This window comes from Pelodiscus sinensis, chromosome 20 (assembly GCF_049634645.1).
Source record: "Pelodiscus sinensis isolate JC-2024 chromosome 20, ASM4963464v1, whole genome shotgun sequence".
Classification (NCBI taxonomy): Eukaryota; Metazoa; Chordata; order Testudines; family Trionychidae; genus Pelodiscus; species Pelodiscus sinensis.
In genome coordinates this window covers 14,578,169-14,596,737 of record NC_134730.1, presented here as the reverse complement: position 1 = coordinate 14,596,737, position 18,569 = coordinate 14,578,169, and the positions used below count along the sequence as shown (strand labels likewise).

The following is an 18,569-nucleotide window of genomic DNA, read 5'->3' as shown; positions in this document are numbered from 1 at the left end:
TTTGCTGGCTGGTTAGTGGCTACCATCTAGTTCCCAGTGGATCACAAAAGCCACCACTACAGGTAGCACTAACGGGCCACCTTGCAAGACTCAGAAGACGTCAAGGACCAAATAGGTTGTGAAGACAGATCACCACTCACCCTAATGGCAGATCCCCTCCAGGGCAAGGCTGGGGTACTGTGAGGATGCTTGGACAGGAGCTACTATCCCTGTTGTACTTATTCTATGGATCCAGGGGCTTCACTGTCCAGGCCTATCTACCCACTGGCTTTCCCCAGTTCAGTGCTCACCAAACCCACTGGACTCACATATTGACAGATGATAAAATGATAATGAGAGTTTACATTTATACAGAAAGACTCCAAAGTGTTTTGCTATTGTATACATACAATGCAATGCAGCCACCTCTGGGGTGGAAGACATTGCCTACTGCAGAACAGAGAGGCAAAGAAATTTGGCTTAAGGACCTTGGGACATGCTCAGCCTCTGAGGAAGAGTGCTAATGAGACCTTTAACACACACAAAGAGTACAAAGACTCTTAGTTTTAAGAGCTCATTCTAAATATCCACAGACAAGAACTAGCAAAGCATTCCCGCATCGAGGGAACAGGGATTTATATTGTTGCAATCTGAACAGCCTTTTGCAATATGTCAGAGGCAGCCTAGTGTACCTCTCCGCCACAATCGATACAAAAATAAAAGAGCAAGTGGCTGATTCTGCCCGGCTGACTGATAGGAGCTGATGTTGCGAGGGTCTGGTTTGAAAAATCATTATGCAATTTATTAAAACAAATGGTTTGGGGAAATGGAATTACAGTGCTTGCATTCATTCAATTTGCTTATGTCACAACAAAGATGATTGACAAAGAGGCCAGAAGAGTACAAAATGAACAGCTTCCCTCTCTCCCTTCCCACCACCCATACGGCGATGCAGAACAGATGGAAGGAGCTAACATTGCGCGGAGAGAGTAAAAGTGTTTGAATGTTTATCAGAGAAGAAAATGGAGACAGATGTCCTGGTTATATCATGTATTAAAACAGTCTGATTGTGCCTGGGAAGAGGGGATATTAAAAGTGGAAGTCTGGATGCCTTTCCCAGCACATGGGTGTTGTTCTTGTATGTTTCAGAATCAGAGGAAAGAAACTTCGGTGAGGGCAGAGGATTGAATGCCTGAAAGAACCCTGGTCTGTTGGCAGTGTCATGCAAAGTCCACCGCTGCATGTGCTATAGAGGTACGTTTATTGCTGAAGTTAACACCACAGAGACAGGATTGATTTGTTTTTCAATAAACCATGAATGCAGAGATGGTAGAAAGCCCTCCCACGCACTGCCCTGATGCTGGGCATGCCCCGTGTATGGCTGTTTCCTCTGTGCTCTGTTGGAGCCAGAGGAAGCAGCGATGCATGGAGCATCACCATTACTCACCTGGACCTCTACTGATCACAAAGCTAAAACATACTGCAGGACCAGGGCAAGGCGGAGGGCCGTCGCTATGTGTGCTGCTCCTTTTTTTCTAGCCATATGCACATCCTACATGCTGCGAGCTGCAGGGCGGGTGGAGCATGTAGCCCTGTTGTGGGTCAGAGTGGCCCCCCAATGACCCCAAGGGGGAGGCGCCCCTCCCAGAGCCTACTGGCTCACATGCCCCTTGTGGGCCGTATACTGCTGCCTGCTCATCTCTCACTGCAGGATCCTCTCTGGGCCAGGTTAGACCAGGTTTGGGGTCTTAGCATTGTGTCAGTGCTGCACACAACAGCTGCATGGCCCCTAAGGATCGGATCCCCCGTCTGAAGTTCAGGGACAGGTCCTCAGCTGGTGTAAATCAGCAAAGCCCCGGTGACTTCAGTATAGCTTTGCAGATCTGTACCTCCTCCTTCTCAATGGCAGGCCCGCCGATGGGGGAGGAGGGCAAGGTGGCAGTTGCCCCAGGGCTCAGCAATTCAAAAAGGACCAGGGCTCCCAGCTGGTGCCATCACTACTGTGGCAATGGTGGTCGTCAGAGACCCAGGCCCTTTAAATTGCTGCTGAAGCCCCACGTGGCACACTCTGGGTGGGGCTGAGGGCTGCTGTGGGGGTGGGGTGACATGCAATCTGGGGGGTGCTAGGGCTGGCTATCCAGCCCCACCCCTTCCATCTGTGGCTCCGCCCCTTCTGGAAGCCCCCCTGCTCAATGGTATGAAGTCAAGTGTAGAGAGAGAACGAGAGAGGTAGTCAAGTGTGACGTGGAACGTTGGTGGCTGCACAACGATTGTGACAGCAGGGAGTTTCAGAAATCATTAAACTGCAGCTCAGCTCTGATACTCACAGCACTGTGGGGCTCAATTTTTGGCCGTTCCATGGCAATGGTAATGCAGTTCAGGAAGATGATAACCAGGACGATGTGATCAAACATCTTGTGGGTGATGATTTTATTGCACACCAGACGGAATCTGTCCAGAAAAATAAAAAATGATACATAATGAGCTGCTAGCACCTCGCTGCTCTGCAAGACTTTTGCACGGGGTGAGAGAGAACACTCCGCTTGGGAAGCAGATCCATTGTTGACTCCCGACTCCTTCTCTAGGATGGCCACATGTTAGCAAACATAAACAGAAAAGGGGGCAAACCACAAAATTTGAACACGGGTTGCAAACACCACAAAGTTTAGCGGTGCTTGGTTGGATCTGGGATTTGGTTTACTGTAAAGAGAGCAGCCACTTGTAAATCACACCTATTGCAAGGTTTGGATTTCGAGTGCTCCTTTCTCTAAAATCAAAGACACATTTGGATTCAAGGCTTTAATTTAGCTTCATCTCTAAAAAAAGCAGTTTGAGTAAAGAATACTAGGCTGAACAAAAGAACAAAAGCTAGTTAGTATGACAGATGGCTGTACGTTGATGCAGGATTTATAATATGGTTATTACATTTCCCAAAGTCTGTTTCTGAAAGTCTATGTAATCATTGTATGAATGAACTGGATTGCTGTTTTGGGCCCCACCAGATTAAAAATGCAAAGCGTCCCATAGGAGAAAACATGACCTTCCCTAGTAAACGTGCCTCAGGGCACTGATTCCAGATTGCCATATAACAGCTGACCCTTGGAAAGAACAAAGGACACTTGCTCCTTTCGATGCGAAACAGGCCATGTCTCCACTTGCTGTACCAGAGATTGATCTTCTGGCATTTGATTTAGCGGGTCTAGTAAGGGCCCACTAAATCAAATGCTGAGGGCATCCATGTCAGTGCTGGTACTCCTACTCCTTGCGAGAAGTAATGGACGCCAACAGGATTGGGGGAGGGAAGAAAGGAAACACAAAAGGCCAAATTTAAAGGCTTTGTCTACACTGGCAATTGAGCAACAAAGCTTTTGTAGTTCAGAAGTGTGTAATCATCGCCCTCCCCGAAAGACAAAAGCTTTGTTCTAGTAAGTGTTAGTGCAAACTCTGCTCACAGGGGATGGAAGATTTTACAGCAAAAGTGCCGACAAACAGCGTTTACCTTGCCTAACTTTTAGCAACAGGGCTGTGTTGACTTGTACACATAATTAGTCTAGAGGGGTCTAAGTTGGCGTACTGCTGTCTTTTGGCCCACTCAACACATATGTGGTAGCAATTTAGATACCATTGGATGTACTTAGCCACTGTGCCAAGTGTGTAGAATCACAAACTCACCCATTCCCTGGGTGCTTGGCTTTATTCACAAAGAAATTAGCGGAAGCATAATAAAGCTTTCATGCCCTCTCTCAAGCGTGGTTCTGCCTTGGGTTCCTCCCATAGGACTTTTCAGCCCAAACTCTAGACGCTCCCACCCCCCAGAGGTCTCCTGTCACCTTCCTTCTGTCAGAATGGAGTAACCTGCCCCTGTGAGTCAGTTGCCTGCTGCTGTGAGTCAGCAGATCCAACTTAATTCTGCCAGGAGGCTCAGAAACTGCCTACTGGGTGAGGCGTTCCAGGCAAGTATTGCCAGCCTCTGGCAGACTTCCATAGGCTCACAGGGCCAGATTTAAAGATGAAGTGCAATTTAAATCCCCTGACACTAGCTTCAATCCCTTTACACTCAGACTCAGATGGAGAGCTCTACATCAACACTGAGGAGCTGGAAGAAGTTAAAGTGGCTCTCAGCTTAACTGAATGTACAAGTCTTTGCAGCTCCTTGTGAAGCCACGCGGACATTGGTAAATGTGCAAGCTACATGCCATCTCTGACCACTATCACCACAGACTACTGGGCAAACAGCTGTTCACTGCTACCTCTGGGCCATAGCTTTCCCAGCCTGGAGCAGCATGGCTTCCCCAGGTAGCAACCTCCATTCGGGCAAAGGCTCTCGCCAGGCTCTCTTTCTGAAACTGTGTGTGCACACTGAAGCAATAGGTGGGAAGTGTCTGTGGCTATAGGGGTGAGAGCTGGTGTCCATAAATCTTTAGGACCAAAGGATCACCAATCTTAGGGAAGGAAGCAGAATTCCTCAGGTACCCCAGGTTAATAAACAGGGCTCAGATTCCATGCCACACCTCCAGGACATGGGTGTGGGCAAAGGTGACTTCAAACCACCTTTGCCCCCTCTGTATTCTGGGCACTGAACCCGATCCTGGTGTAAGTTTAGCAGTAAGGAGCTGTTCTCTTGGCTGGCTATGAGCTACGGTGCAGCCCCCTGATCCCAAAGACACTTTAAGCTAAGAGACGACACCCATGTGTCCAAGTCTGCCCATAGCTCATCTTTATACTAGGGCTTACAATAACCCTACAACTTGTCTGCACTAAGGGAAATGCTCCCCAAACAGCTGCCCATGACTATTACATGTCAATGGAGCAGTATATTCGGGGTAGGTCAGGGGAAAAAAATCGGCCGCTAGGACTCAAAGAGGGCAGTGGGCTTTACCCTTAATGCAGCACCCAATAAGAACTTGGCAGGCTGACATACAGTGAACACGCTGATGTTCATGGTGCTGGGGCAGAGTGACCCATTGTAACACCTACATTCAATTCTACCACAGCTATCCCATTAGTATGGAAGTTGCCTTACTTCGAGTGAGGCGCAAAGATGTAGATAGACCAGGAATCCCTTTCTTTGCACCAGGAAGGTAGATGTGCCCTTATCCAAGCCTTCAGACGCTCGCTTTTGCTCTAAAAGAAAAAGGACAACTGTGCAGTAAGTGGGAATCAGTTATTCTGAGCAACGACAGCAAGCCTCAGCCATGGAGGAAAGCCCAGACAAAGCAAACAACCACGCATGAAACTCTTGTGATGCTTTAATTTCTCCTCTTCCCCGTCAACTTGGAAGTTATACGGCAGCGCGGCAGGCCTGTGAATTGGGGTCATTTCTGACTGGCACTTCGAGTGTGCAGTGCAAGACTAAAATAATGAAATTGACAGCATGGTTACACATGCCCTGCTGTGCACCTCAGGGCTGGATTGATGATACCTAAGAGTACATGCATGCAGCTCCACTTACAGAAATGTCTTAAGCACAGCTGTGTAAAGGGAGTGGGAGGCCATAAATTTAAAGAAATGTACTGCACCGACAAGCACTGCTGCGCATGGTATCTGCTCAAAGTCACCACTCTAGCACAGAGATGACATTTTAAAAGTTAGCAGAAAGGAGAAAGCTGTTTTTAAAAAAGGGTCTTCCAAACTTATAAACCATAAAGCTAAGGAGCCACATTTTTTCCCGCAACAGAAATATCACTAACCATTCAGCAAAACAGCTGATTATGAGCTGAAAAATGAAAGACCCCTCTGTGCATGGCACTGCCAACGGAGCTCGGGTCTGCACTGATTACTGACAGGGCTCTCTAAGCATTTGAAAACTCGGTTACCGTTATTTTTATAGCATCGTGAATACACTAACAGGACCAACAAATTAGTTAAAATCCCTGCTCTGAAGAACTTATAAGCAGTTCAGGTCAGACTGAGACATTCTGGATACTTAACGGATGTTTGCCTAAATCTTCCTGGGTATGTCTACACTGCCACCCTAGTTCGAAGTAGGGGGGCTAATATAGGCATTCGAACTTGGAAATGAAGCCCAGGATTTAAATATCCTGGGCTTCATTTGTATTTTTCCAGGAGGGAGCCATTTTTAAATGCCCATAGTTCAAACTACCTGCCCACGGCTACACACGGCACGGGCTAGGTAGTTCGAATTAAAGCTCCTAATTTGAACTACTATTATTCCGCCTGCAAAGAGGTTTGACTGTAGTTCAAATTAGGAGCTTTAATTCGAACTACCTACTCCGTGCCGCATGTAGCCGCAGGCAGGTAGTTCGAGCTACAGGGCATTTAAAAATGGCGCCCGCCCGGGAAAATGCAAATGAAGCCCAGGATATTTAAATCCCGGGCTTCATTTGCAAGTTCGAATGCCTACATTAGCCACCCTAGTTCGAACTAGGGTGCCAGTGTAGACATACCCCCTGAGATTTACTTCTATGTAAGTAAAGGACAGACAAGGCTTATGTTAGAAACAGTAAAAGGGAGGAGGGTCAGACTTCTGCATATCCCTTGTGGATGCCTGGGCCTGTGGCACTTTGGTCTATTTCTGGCTGTTGGATTTGGTGTGCAGGTGGCTGGATGGTGGCCTGTGGTATATAAGAGCTCATACTAGATGATCTGGTCCAATCCCGGCCTTGAAAGTTATGACTGAATCACGCATTTGTGCATCACTGTGACCCTGGAGGAGTCACCAGCAATTTTCACTTTGGTTCACTAATGGAATGTTAAGTGTGCACCTTCCACACTATTTAAATAGATTAGGGTATGTCTACACTACAAAGTTAATTCGAACTAACAGCTGTTAGTTCGAATTAACTTTCATAGCGTCTATACATGCAAACCGCTAGTTAGAACTTAATTAGAACTAGCGGAGCACTTAATTCAAACTAGGTAAACCTCATTCTACAAGGACTAATGCCCAGTTCGAATTAAGTAGTTCAAATTAAGGGCTGTGTAGCCACTTAATTCGAACTAGTTGGAGGCTAGCCCTTCCCAGCTTGCCCTGGTGGCCACTCTGGGCCAAACCAGGAAAACTTTTCTGCCCCCCTCCCGGCTCTGGAGCCCTTAAAGGGGCACGGTCTGGCTACAGTGCTCATGCCAGTTGCAAGCCTGCCAGCACCCAGCCAGCAGATCCTGCACCTGGCACGGCATGAGTCAGCCACCCGCTGCCACCCAGCCCTCCGCCTCTTCCCAAGACCAGGCTGGCAGCTCCCAGGAGCCTGCCCGGGGCCGCAAGAGGCGGGCGCCCGCCTGGTCTAGTGCGGAGATCATGGACCTCATTGAGGTTTAGGGGGAGGCCTCCAACGTCCACGACCTCCACACTAGGCACAGGAATGCGGCCATCTAGGGCAGGATAGCTGCCAGCCTGGCAAACCAAAGGCCACATGTGAACCCAGGAGCAGGTTTGCATGAAAATCAAGTTGGTCCAGTGAGACCCCTGACCCTGAGCCCTGAGCTTAGAACATAAGAACATAAGAATGGCTGTACTGGGTCAGACCAAAGGTCCATCTATCCCAGTAGCCTATCTGCCGACAGCGGCCAGCACCAGGTACCCCAGAGGGGATGGACCGAAGACAATGACCAAGCAATTTGTCTCATGCCATCCATTTCCAGCCTTCCACAAATAGAGGCCAGGGACACTATTCCTACCCCCTGGCTAATAGCACTCCAAGGACCCAACCTCCATGAATTTATCTAACTTCTCTTTAAACTCTGTTATAGTTCTAGCCTTCACAGCCTCCTGTGGCAAGGAGTTCCACAGGTTGACTATGCGCTGTGTGAAGAAGAACTTTCTGTTATTAGTCTGAAGCCTGCTACCCATTCATTTCATTTGGTGTCCGCTAGACCTTCTATTATGGGAACTAATTAAGAACTTTTCTTTATTCACCCTCTCCACACCACTCATGATTTTATAGACCTCTATCATATCCCCCCTCAGTCTCCTCTTTTCTAAGCTGAAAAGTCCCAGTCTCTTTAGCCTCTCTTCATATGGGACCTGTTCCAAACCCCTAATCATTGTAGTTGCCCTTTTCTGAACCCTTTCCAAGGCCAAAATATCTTTTTTGAGGTGAGGAGACCAAATCTGTACACAGTACTGAAGATATGGCGTACCGTAGTTTTATACTTCTCCTCCTGCTTCTTCCTCTGGCTTCCCCCTTCCAGCTCCCTCCTCCCAGGTTTCCCCCTCCCCTCTTCCATCTTCTCTGTTCCCCTCTCCCACCTCCTTTTCCCAGTCTCCGCAGAGGTTAATCCCCCCCCCCCGCCCCCAGTTTTTTTAAATAAAGAGAGTTTCTATTTCTGAACACACGTGTCCTTTATTTTTTACATCAGGAAGGGGGGCTAGGGAGGGGTAAGTGGAAGGAGGTGAGGGAGGAATGGGGCATGAGCCCCTGATGGGGAGGACTGGGGTGGCTCTGCGGGCTCCTCGGGGTGGAAGCTCTCCTGCAGGGCCTCCTGGATCCTGACAGCCCCGCAAATGACGCCCCCCTGGATGGCAGCCTGCAGCAAGTGCAGCCGGGCTGATGGCTGAGTGCTGTGATGTGCCGAGTGTGGGCACTCAGGGCACTCCAAGCCAGGACTGCTTTGCTGTCCCTCATCGAGTTAGACAAGCAAGCGGGGAACCCTGAGAACTGTCTGTCCAGGGTGGGGATCGGGTCCCTTTAAGCACAGCCCTCGGCTAGCTAATTCCTAACCTGATGCCCTGCTGGCACTGGTTCCGGCCAGCCTTAACTTCGGTTCAGGGTCCACTCAATGTGGACATGCTATTTCGAATTAGCAAAATGCTAATTCAAATGAGTTTTTAGGTCTAGATGCACTAATTCGAATTAAGTTAGTTTGAATTAGTGCTGTAGTGTAGACATACCCTTACTTATACCATGGTGGTTTACAAGAGGAGGGCAGATCGTAGGGTTTTGATCCAAAGTCCGCTAGAACCAACAGGTGTCTATTTACTTCAGTGAGCTTTGGATGAGGCCCATCGAGTACAGTTGTATCTGATATTAATTTGTTCTTTCAAAACATTTGCTATAGTACTATAAACCATGTAGCAATGTGCCTACTCTACAGTGCAGGGGGGCACCCCTTCTTGCACTGAATACTAGTTTATCACATGCCAGCTTTTTTAAATTAATGGGGTTACTTGTGCAGCAAAGTGGTACTGAATATCAATTAGGGTATCATTATCTAGTCTTTAATCTCCAACTGAGGAGAGGTCTAATACAGAGCCATTTGTCTGAAACCCAATAACATCAGGAGGGAGTCAGTCAAAGGGGGAAGGGACAAAAATCACCATGGTTTGGATATGATTTTGCAAAACAACAACTTGATTTCCCCAAAACAAAAACTACTGATAGGTTCCACCTGTCTTCCTCCAACACGCTAGAATTCCAGACCTCAGATAGTGTCTTTAGTTGGAAATCCACTACATTCTGATCCAGTTAACTTTTACTGGATTAATTATCACTTGTAATAAGAAAACTGCTGAATGTTTATATGTCCAATATTACCCTAATCACTGGGCTATATGTCAACATTGATAGTTTTACTGAACTATCTTGAAATTCTTATAGTTTGAGATGTCACTGATCCTGACATATTAGACTCTATTTTATACCTACACTGCTTGCAAACCTACTGATGTCAATAGAGTTGCATGGGGTGAAAGCAGAAGCAGAATTTGGCACTCTGCACACAGAAGATTCTATCCAGCACCTCCAAGCACCGAAAGGACAAGAGAAGGGCAAAGAGGGTGTAAATGAATTGTACGTCCCAGGTATTCATCAGGGGTCTGATATGAAAATGGTGACCCCTTTCAAGGTTACAATCTTGCCTTCACATGGCAGATAACTGAAAACAATATGCACTTGCTAATTAATCCATTGATCCCTTGATTTCCCTGTATCCTACTATGTACCTCCCTGTACTCCATGTTTTAAATTCTAGTTAACACTACCACAGTGCCACATTGCTCTCATAAGGACATGATCAAAAATCCAAGACGTCTTCAATTGGTTTTAACAGGCTTTGGCTAAAGCCTGATGGCAGTTTTTATCCAGAAGGAAGATCAGTATCTTTATCCCCATTTGTAACACGAGGAAACTGAGGCACAGAGAGGAGTAGGGATTTGATTGTGGTTACCAGGAGAGTAGTGGCTGAAACTGTGATACCTGATTTCCAAGTCCAGCGCCTGCCCAGTAGACTGCTAGTCAAAACAGGAACCTTGGGAGGGCATAAAATGATGACGTTTAAACAAAAGCCTGAGCATTCCCCGTAGGAACTAAGCAATTAGCAGTTTGAGCTGGTTTGGACTGTAAAAACTGGAGCTGTCAGTGTAATTGAGTGGAATGGGGGAAATGTTTTCTGTTCTTATATTCACTCAGCCAGGAGTCTCATTAGCAACTGGTAATAGCTAGTACAGTGTCCATATTAATGAAAATGCTTGGTGACAAACTGAATCCTTTGGAAAATGAAAACCACCTTCTGAAGTTCTAGCTGGAACCCTCATAGCTACCCCCCAGCTCTTGAACATGTAGTAATAGCTGTGACTTGGTCCAGTTAATTTTGTTCACTGGATGGCTTCCAAAAGGATCTATTATTCAAAGCATTTCTGGTATTTATCTTGGGGATTTGAAGTGAATGGTAATGCGTCAGCAGCACAGAATGCCTCTTTATGTTCCTTTCGTCCAGTTTTAATGCCAAAGATATTTTGGGTTTTGTCTAATTGTTGCAGCCAGCAGTTCAAAGGCCATATCAGAAAATAAAGGGGAAAAGTGAACTTCCATCATGGCCCTCTGTTCAGCATCTATGGGAAGGGCTTGGAACATGTATCCATCCATTACTGAAGCTTTGGCTTCCTTAAATAAGGTCAAGTTCTGCTCTCTGATATAACTGTGTAAATCTGGAGTTAAAGGGGTTACTCTGGATTTACACCAGTGTAACTAGGAGCACAGTTTGCCCCATGATCGTTGGAGCCAAATCCAAGTCTCTGTGAAATAAAATAAAACATGAGTACTTCCAGCCGACCCCCATCAAATGCTTTCTCTGCAAAGTCCAGCGACACAGCATTGCTTACAATCAGCCTGATTGCTGCTGGAATTTGCATTATGTTCAAAGACATATATCAATTATGTTATTTAAATCACATCGATTTGTTCATAAGACACACCTGGCCAGGATGAATAAAGATGGGGAAGAACAAGAAGAAAAACAACCACCAACAACCCTTTAATTCAGTTGCTTGTTTCTTAGACAGAACATTAGGGGCATGATCTTGCTGGCCTATTGAAACTAAACTCCCTCTGTATTCCGTGCTCTACCCAGCTAACAACGAAACACGCTCAAGGGGTCTATCCACGGGACAAAACATGTGCCTAATTCCCACTGTTATTAACCAGTGTTGTGTTCAAACATCAAAGGGGGAATAGAGAACCCTTTAGAGGCTACATTAATGAGACCTATTGAAAAATAGTTTCCTGGTTAGTAATTTCGGATATTATTAATGTGCTTCTGAGGGCAGAAGGGAAGAATGCTGACATTCAAAGATGACTGATATACGTCCCGGAGTAATAGAGAGAGATTGATCTATACAATTTTTTATTATAGGAAAAGATATCTGCTAATAAACCATCCATGCCTAGCAAGTCATCAGAATGCAAGCTAGAGGATGTATTATGAATCTCAGGACTGGATTATTTCATTCAAAACAGAGTGTGTGTGTGGGACGGGAAGGTTGAGAGAGTAAAAGAGATGACTCCCAGATTGCTGATCTGCTTGTTACAAAAGTAGTGCAAAATAGCCAAAGGTGAAAGCAGATGAAAAAGCACAAACAGTTCTTCTCAGGTTGCATATGGGGGATTGTGTCTGGAGAGACTTTTGGTTTGAGACTATGTTGCTTCCCCACTTTCCACTCCTGTTTCTCAATAGCTTGGTTCTGCATTACAATGGACCTTTTGCAAAATGTGGAAATTTTACAGTGTGCGCACATGGGGAGATAATCTGTAACAACAACAACAAAAAAAGATCTGTATGAACAACAAAGATCTCAGGTCAGAATCTGATCACAGTTACACCTTTATAAATCCAGATTTGTTTCACACCATTATTTAAGTGGCATTCCTCCAGATTTACAACTGTGCAAGCAAGAGCAGAATTTGGTCTCTTGATTTTATTTTGTGAAGAAGAATGAATGGGCCCGATTCTGGTCTCACACCTGTGTGAATTGAGAGTGAACTTACTGAAGTCAAGAAAGCGGCAACAATGTAAACTGGGCCTAGAGAAATCAGAATCTGTCCTTTGTTCTTGTTTTTAGTTCAATGCAGAAACCATCAAATATATCCAATAAAGACAGCTTGTTGGCTGTGCTCCCAAAGGGCACCTTTAGCCCTCTAAATTTTCTCTAATAAAAATGGCACCTTATAGACAAATTGACTGGAGCATAAGCTTTCATGAGCAAATCTGATGAAGTGGGTCTTTACCCACGAAAGCTTATGCTCCAATAAATCTGTTAGGCTATAAAGTGCCACAGGACTCGTTGTTTATGCAGATTCAGACTAACACGGCTACCCCTCTGATACTCTAATAAAAATGTAAATTTCCTCTTGTTCTATCCAGATTAAATCTTAAATGTTTTTAGACTCTCCTTTATTAGCCATTTGCTGTCACATGTTATTGTCTCATCCTGTTTGTAACTCTCTGGGCAAAGACCCCACAAAATGACATGAAGCTCAAAATATTGAGGGAACAAATTCTTTAATCTACACGATATTTTCCACTAACTGCTGTTTCATTATTGGTTTGAAAAAGGGGGAAAACTCATTGTCTTTGTGGAAGAATTCAGGACAGCCCTCACAATGAGGATGAGCCAAGAAACATGAATTTTATTTTACCAGAATATAGCACTTTCCATCTCAAAGTCCACAAAGTGGTTTTTAAACCATTACACACTGAACTGTTGAAATGCAGCTACTTCTGGGTGGGAGGGCTGATCTAGCAAACAATCCATAGAACAGCACAATAAAACAGGGATGAGGAGCTTTGGGAAAACACACCAGAACAAACACGATCTTAGAATATTACTAAAGGAACTTTTGTCTGTTTACAGTAAATATTTATACGGTGTCCATGGAAAGCAGAGAAAACTACAGTCTCTAAAAATCTCAGCTTAAAGATGCAGTAACACAATCTGATTCAGAAATTCATTCCAATCCTGCAGTCAGTTACCAACTTGTTAGCTGGAGGATATAAACTAGGAGATACTACATGCAGTTCTGAAGTGCCACTTATGTGTTTGGGTCAGGTAATCTGGAAAGAAATCTAGCATTGAGCAGGAAGATAAAAAATCTCACAGCTACCAATAAGATCATTATCTTTTGATCATTGTTATGATTTTTATGAGAATAATTAGAGGCTCTTTTCTTAAAAATCCATCTCAAGGGTGCTCAAAGTAGTTTACAGCACTTACGACAGGTTAAGAACCGGGCTAAAGCAATCAATCAGAATTATTGCCTGAGAATCCACATCTGTGACATAGTGAAACAAGTATATTTTTTAAAAGGAGATTTGCGACTAGGTGACTATATCCTAGCCAAAAGAACCTCTGTTTTTCGTTAGTATGCACATTGCAATTATTGTAGCCTTCAGCATCCATTAACATTCTGAAGGTTCCATTTTCATTCTCTAATATCAATGAAATGTACTAAGATATTTCCACAATCTGCTGCTTTCACAGCCTCAGTATTGCCCCAGCTGCTTCTGCAATAATTACTGTTCCCTGACACTTGTCCAGACTAACAGTATGATGGAAAATGATGCCTATTTCAGACCCAAGCTGGTAGTTCATTGCATCCTAAATGTGTTCTCCAAGACCAGTCAATTTATACCTGACTATGTATGGCATTTCAGATGCTGGCGAGTGCTTGTCTTTTTCCACCCAAGTATGAATGGCTAATACCCACTATTTCTTTTTCAGGGACAGTAACAGAGTCACTGACCAATCGAATGGGGTCTAAGCAGAGTGGACTAAGGGCTTGCCTACATTTAAAACACCGCAGCTGTGTTGCTGTAGCACTTCAGTGAGTACATGAGTTCCACCGATGGGACAGCTTCTCCTGTCAGAGTAGATAACCCTCCTCTTGAACAGGCGGTAGCTAGGTCAATGGGAGAATTCTCTGGTTTACGCCAGGCCTTACATTGGGTGAACTGTGTCAGTCAGGGGTGTGGATTTTTAACACTCTGGAGCAATGTAGCTATACTGACTGAATTACCTGAAGTAGACAGGCCTAACTCACAGCACAAACCAAGGAGCTCCCCTCCCCCCTCATAAACCTGGTTTCTTCCTGGTTCAGCAATTAATTCCACCCAGCCTTATGTGCCCAAGTCACCTAATCATCAAACCAAGAAAACAAGTCCTCCCCTATTGGCGGGGTGCCCCCACAGCCACAATCCTCCTCTTGCCGGGGTAACGAAGGACAAAGGAGACCAGGCTCAAGTCCTTTCCTCCTCCTCCATTCTACCCCATAAGAAACCTCTGGCTTTTCCCGCTTCACAAGACACAGCAGTCAGCAACATGGTCCATCTGCCCCATGGGCCAGAGCTGACGAGGGATGTAAAATCCCATTGAATTGGTTAACTGGTGAAACATATTGTTTAACCAGTTCACTGATTAAAGGGGAGGATGGGTGGCGGGGTCACTCCAGCCCGGCTGGAGCTCCCCACCACCTGCCGCTGGGTTGGAGCAGCCCCCCCCCCCCCTCGCAGGCATCCCCAGAGCGGACAGGTTCTCGCTCCTGGCCTGGTGCCTCATGCAGTTGCTACCGGCCACACTTCCCTTTCCATGGCAATGACTGGGGTTTAAGCCTTTCCTTGCTCAACATGGGTTGGAGTACTCATCCCCCGCCACTGACCTCAGTCCTACTCCCGCCAAACTGAAGGGGAGCAGAACTGGTGGGTCTGTCATGGGCATCAGTTTTTGACAAGAACATGGAGACCATTAACCTAAATATCATTGGATTTTGCTGCCATAGTGTCAATTGCTATCTGCCCAGAGTTTGATTTTAGCTAGCTGTCAAGCTAGCAGTCCAAGACCTAGGGCAGGCTCACGTCTCAAAAAAAGCCCAGCTCTTCAGCTGAACTGTACATGTTTTTGGACTCTCCTTTATTAGCCATTTGCTGTCACATGTTATTGTCTCATCCTGTTTGTAACTCTCTGGACAGGGAGCAAAATTCTCCTGCTGTAACTTACAAAAGATGTTTCAGGGTCTTGTTAGCCTTTGCAACATCACCATGCAGGTTTTGCTAACAGAAAAAGGTCAGGGACAAATGGGAGAAAGATCTCAATAAAATGAGACGTTCATGTCAGATTTACACTTGCATGCACAGGGAGATAAAGTTCCAGGAAACCTCCAGAAGCTGAGATACGTGAGGAAGGTGGTCTGCAGGTTTTTATTTGATTAGTCACATTCTATGTTCCTTATTGCCTGGAGGCCAAGTGTGGTGCTGCCTTCCACCCCACACCCACGCAGTCCCCCTCATTTTCCTTAATAGGGCTGGACAGGTGATAGCTCTCAGTTTGGTCCTTTATATTTAGAGGCATCTCTAGTGCGGTCGCAGTGACTCTAACGCTGAAACTGCTCTGGCATTTACACAAATTGGGCACAGCATCACAATGGAAATTACACACATTCATCTGAAAGCACAGATCCAGGGGAAATGCAAAATGGGAAATGCCTCTTAGCCACCTCGCATCTCTAATCAGTGCAAAATTACAGCTGATTTTCTCCCCCTGCCATGCTTTTAGGGAACATTTTCTAAATGGCACTTCTCAGACCTCTGAAAGAGATACACATATTGGACTAATGCCTCTTCATGTTGAAATTAATGCAAAGCATAATGCTGCCTCTATGAATCTAATAAGTCAATGAGACTAATGGGCCAAATTTGCTCTTGGACATACATCTGCATCTCCTGTTTATATCAATAGACATTGCCTGCTCACATCTGAGGGCAGAATTTGGCTTTATAGCTGGAGAAAAGAAACTATTCCAAAGACAGATTTGTTTTCTGAAATAAACAGAGACAGGCCATGCATGGATACTAGCATGTGCAGAAGGCCCAACCCCAATTTGTGTGGACATCCTCCTGGGGCCCAGGAAGTAATAGTAGCATCCTATGCTCCTGTCCTAATGGGAAGTTGAAGACTCATTCTATCCTAGTAACCCTTCCTCTAGCCCCTCTAATGCCCATCCAGTGCCCCTACGCAGACTAGCCAAGTGTTACTCAGATAACAAACAATCATATCAGCCAGGCTATGTCCACTGCATGAAAAAAAGGAGTAGAAACGGAACGACAAAGTCTTCCACAGCTGCACGTCCCAGATGGTCCACATCAGCCCTCTCCCCTGTATGTTACCATTTATGGTACTGCAGAGAAAGCATGTGAGAGCTGAGGTTCTCGTTGCTGCAACATGGACCTAGCAAGAACTCGGTGATTTCACTGAGTTTGCTTTAAGATGTTGGCACCCATTCTGGCCCAACACTGATGGCAAAAGAAGGGGCAGTAAGGTTTGAACAACATCAAAGAAAAGCTTTGCACGATCCCCTACCCGGCACATCTAAAACTCTGAGAACAAAGCAGGCGCCACTCTCAGGACCAAAAGCTAAGACCAACTGGGGCTGCATTCAAAGCCACTGAATGGTGCCTCCTGCTACAAGGCCCAAATCTCATTTGGTAACCTTCCCCCTCCGTGCTATTACCACCTGTTGGGCCACAGGGGGTGCAATCTCTTCAAGGGACACGCGTTACTCATCCAGAATAAAGGCTTGGGCCTGAGAAGGCTGAGAATGGCTGGAGGTTTCTTGTGGTACACCAACACCAGCGCATATGGTTCCTCCCCTGAAGGTTTCACCACCTAGGCAAGGAAGCTGAGGCGGTGAAACATCTAGGGAGGAAACATATCCACTGGCACCATGGGAGCTCCAGGGCTGGAAAATAATAGTGGGCTCTCAGCACCCACCAGCAGCCCTGCCAATCAGTTCCTCCACCTCCCCTCCAGCGCCTTCACCCACCAGCGGTGTTGGAGGTGCTGGCAGGGAAGATGTGGAAAGAGACAAGAAGAGGTGGGGTGAGGTGGAGGAGGGGTAGGGAGAAGGCAGGACAGAGGGTTGGGACAGAGGGTTGGGAATTCAGAATGCCGGTGCCTCTGGTAGGGACGATGGCTCCATAATTAACACATTGGTGCTAAATAACACAGTGCTACATTGATAATAACAAAGATGAAAGAGGAGACCATCCTAATTCCCATGAAAGAGGACTCGATATTACCCCAGAGATACCCCAAAATTACCTCAGCTTGAGGCACAACCCCTACTGCTTGGCAGCAGAGTGTTAAACATCACAGTAGCGCTCACCCTGTCCCAGATGAGACAGGCTCTCATAGCTATGCCCCCTCCATGGTTTTTATGCATGATTTATATGGTGTTCTGCTAGAGAGCAGGAGAGACACAGACAACTGCAGTGGTCAGTGTCATTGTGCTAAGGGAACCGGTGGTAGTTAAACACAGGGAAGTCAAAAAGATGCAGCAGCAGCTGCGCCTTACCAAGTTGCCTTCATCATCACCATCATCGCAGTCCGGGATGGGATCGTCCAAATGGAGCTGATGTAACAAGACTCCCGGGGAGGTTTTCCCATTGCAGTCTTGATGCTCTGATGCAGCGGTCCGGCTGCTGTGCATGCTACTGGTTCGGTAAAGGGAAGGCACCTGCAAGGTATCTTGGAGATCGAACGAGCCTTTAGTTTCCAGCGACCCCATGCGGTGAGGTAAAGAGCCATTGATGCTCCCAGACCGACTGGACCTCTCCTCGTCCGAGCTTTCCCCTTCCTCTGAACTCTCCTTGCCATTCCCAGACAACAGGGACTTGCGCTCCCCACTCTGGCTCCGGCGTTTCAGGCTGGGAGCCCGCCCCAGGCTATTCCAGCTTGACCTGCGACTATTCCAGCTGCTGGCTGCACTCCAAGGGCTGTGGGGGGTGCTCTGTATGCTGGACTGAGAAAGGGACAAGAACAGTCAACCCAGCATCATGGCCGCCCATCTTGTTTGTTTCCCATGGGCAGGCCTAGAGACCCACAGGCAGTGAGCTCCTAGACAGACAGACAGGTGGCTCACACCGCTGGAAACAGCCACACAAAACAAACAAAAACAAAGTAGCCACAAAGGGGGATCAGAAAGATGAGTTACATACCGGTGACCTGAGGTCATAGGCATTGGGATCCATGGAGACGCTGCTGGCCCTGCGAGATTCGCAGCCCCGAGCTGCATCCCCAAACATGGCACTTTTGGGCATTGGCATTGGAGTGGCAGCTGTGTGGATGATGAGGGGAGGAGTCAGGCTCTTCTTCAGCTCCAGGTGGTCGCTTGGGGCCATCACTAGAAGAAACATGGAGTTTTTAGGCACTGCAGCTCTGGGGACAGGCAATAAACCATCATTCTCCATTACCCTTCAGGGTGTACCCAAAATCAGGGTGACAAAGGAGGTGATGGTCCCAAAGGAGCCAGGACAGGTGCCAGTAACATCATTTCACAAAACGAGGAGAACTCGTCAATAAATGG

The 18,569-nt window shown here is 46.4% G+C and overlaps 1 protein-coding gene and 1 long non-coding RNA gene across 7 annotated transcripts in view; one reads left to right on the top strand and one right to left on the bottom strand.

The window, feature by feature from the left end:
• Positions 1 to 18,569, bottom strand: part of CACNA1G (calcium voltage-gated channel subunit alpha1 G) — a 332,806-nt gene that overhangs the window by 73,594 nt on the left and 240,643 nt on the right. For all 6 annotated transcript variants that reach the window (XM_075903781.1, XM_075903780.1, XM_075903782.1 and 3 more), the window contains exons 15-18: positions 18,202 to 18,386; positions 17,559 to 18,005; positions 5,003 to 5,103; positions 2,307 to 2,430 (exon numbers count right to left, since the gene is read on the bottom strand). In XM_075903781.1, the coding sequence (XP_075759896.1) occupies positions 2,307 to 2,430; positions 5,003 to 5,103; positions 17,559 to 18,005; positions 18,202 to 18,386 (857 nt within the window). The remainder of the gene's footprint in view (positions 1 to 2,306; positions 2,431 to 5,002; positions 5,104 to 17,558; positions 18,006 to 18,201; positions 18,387 to 18,569) is intronic.
• LOC112546131 (uncharacterized) overlaps positions 1 to 18,569 on the top strand; it is a 38,329-nt gene that overhangs the window by 6,470 nt on the left and 13,290 nt on the right. The window contains exons 2-3 of the long non-coding RNA XR_003089755.2: positions 1,129 to 1,233; positions 13,934 to 14,036. This is a non-coding gene — a long non-coding RNA (uncharacterized LOC112546131). The remainder of the gene's footprint in view (positions 1 to 1,128; positions 1,234 to 13,933; positions 14,037 to 18,569) is intronic.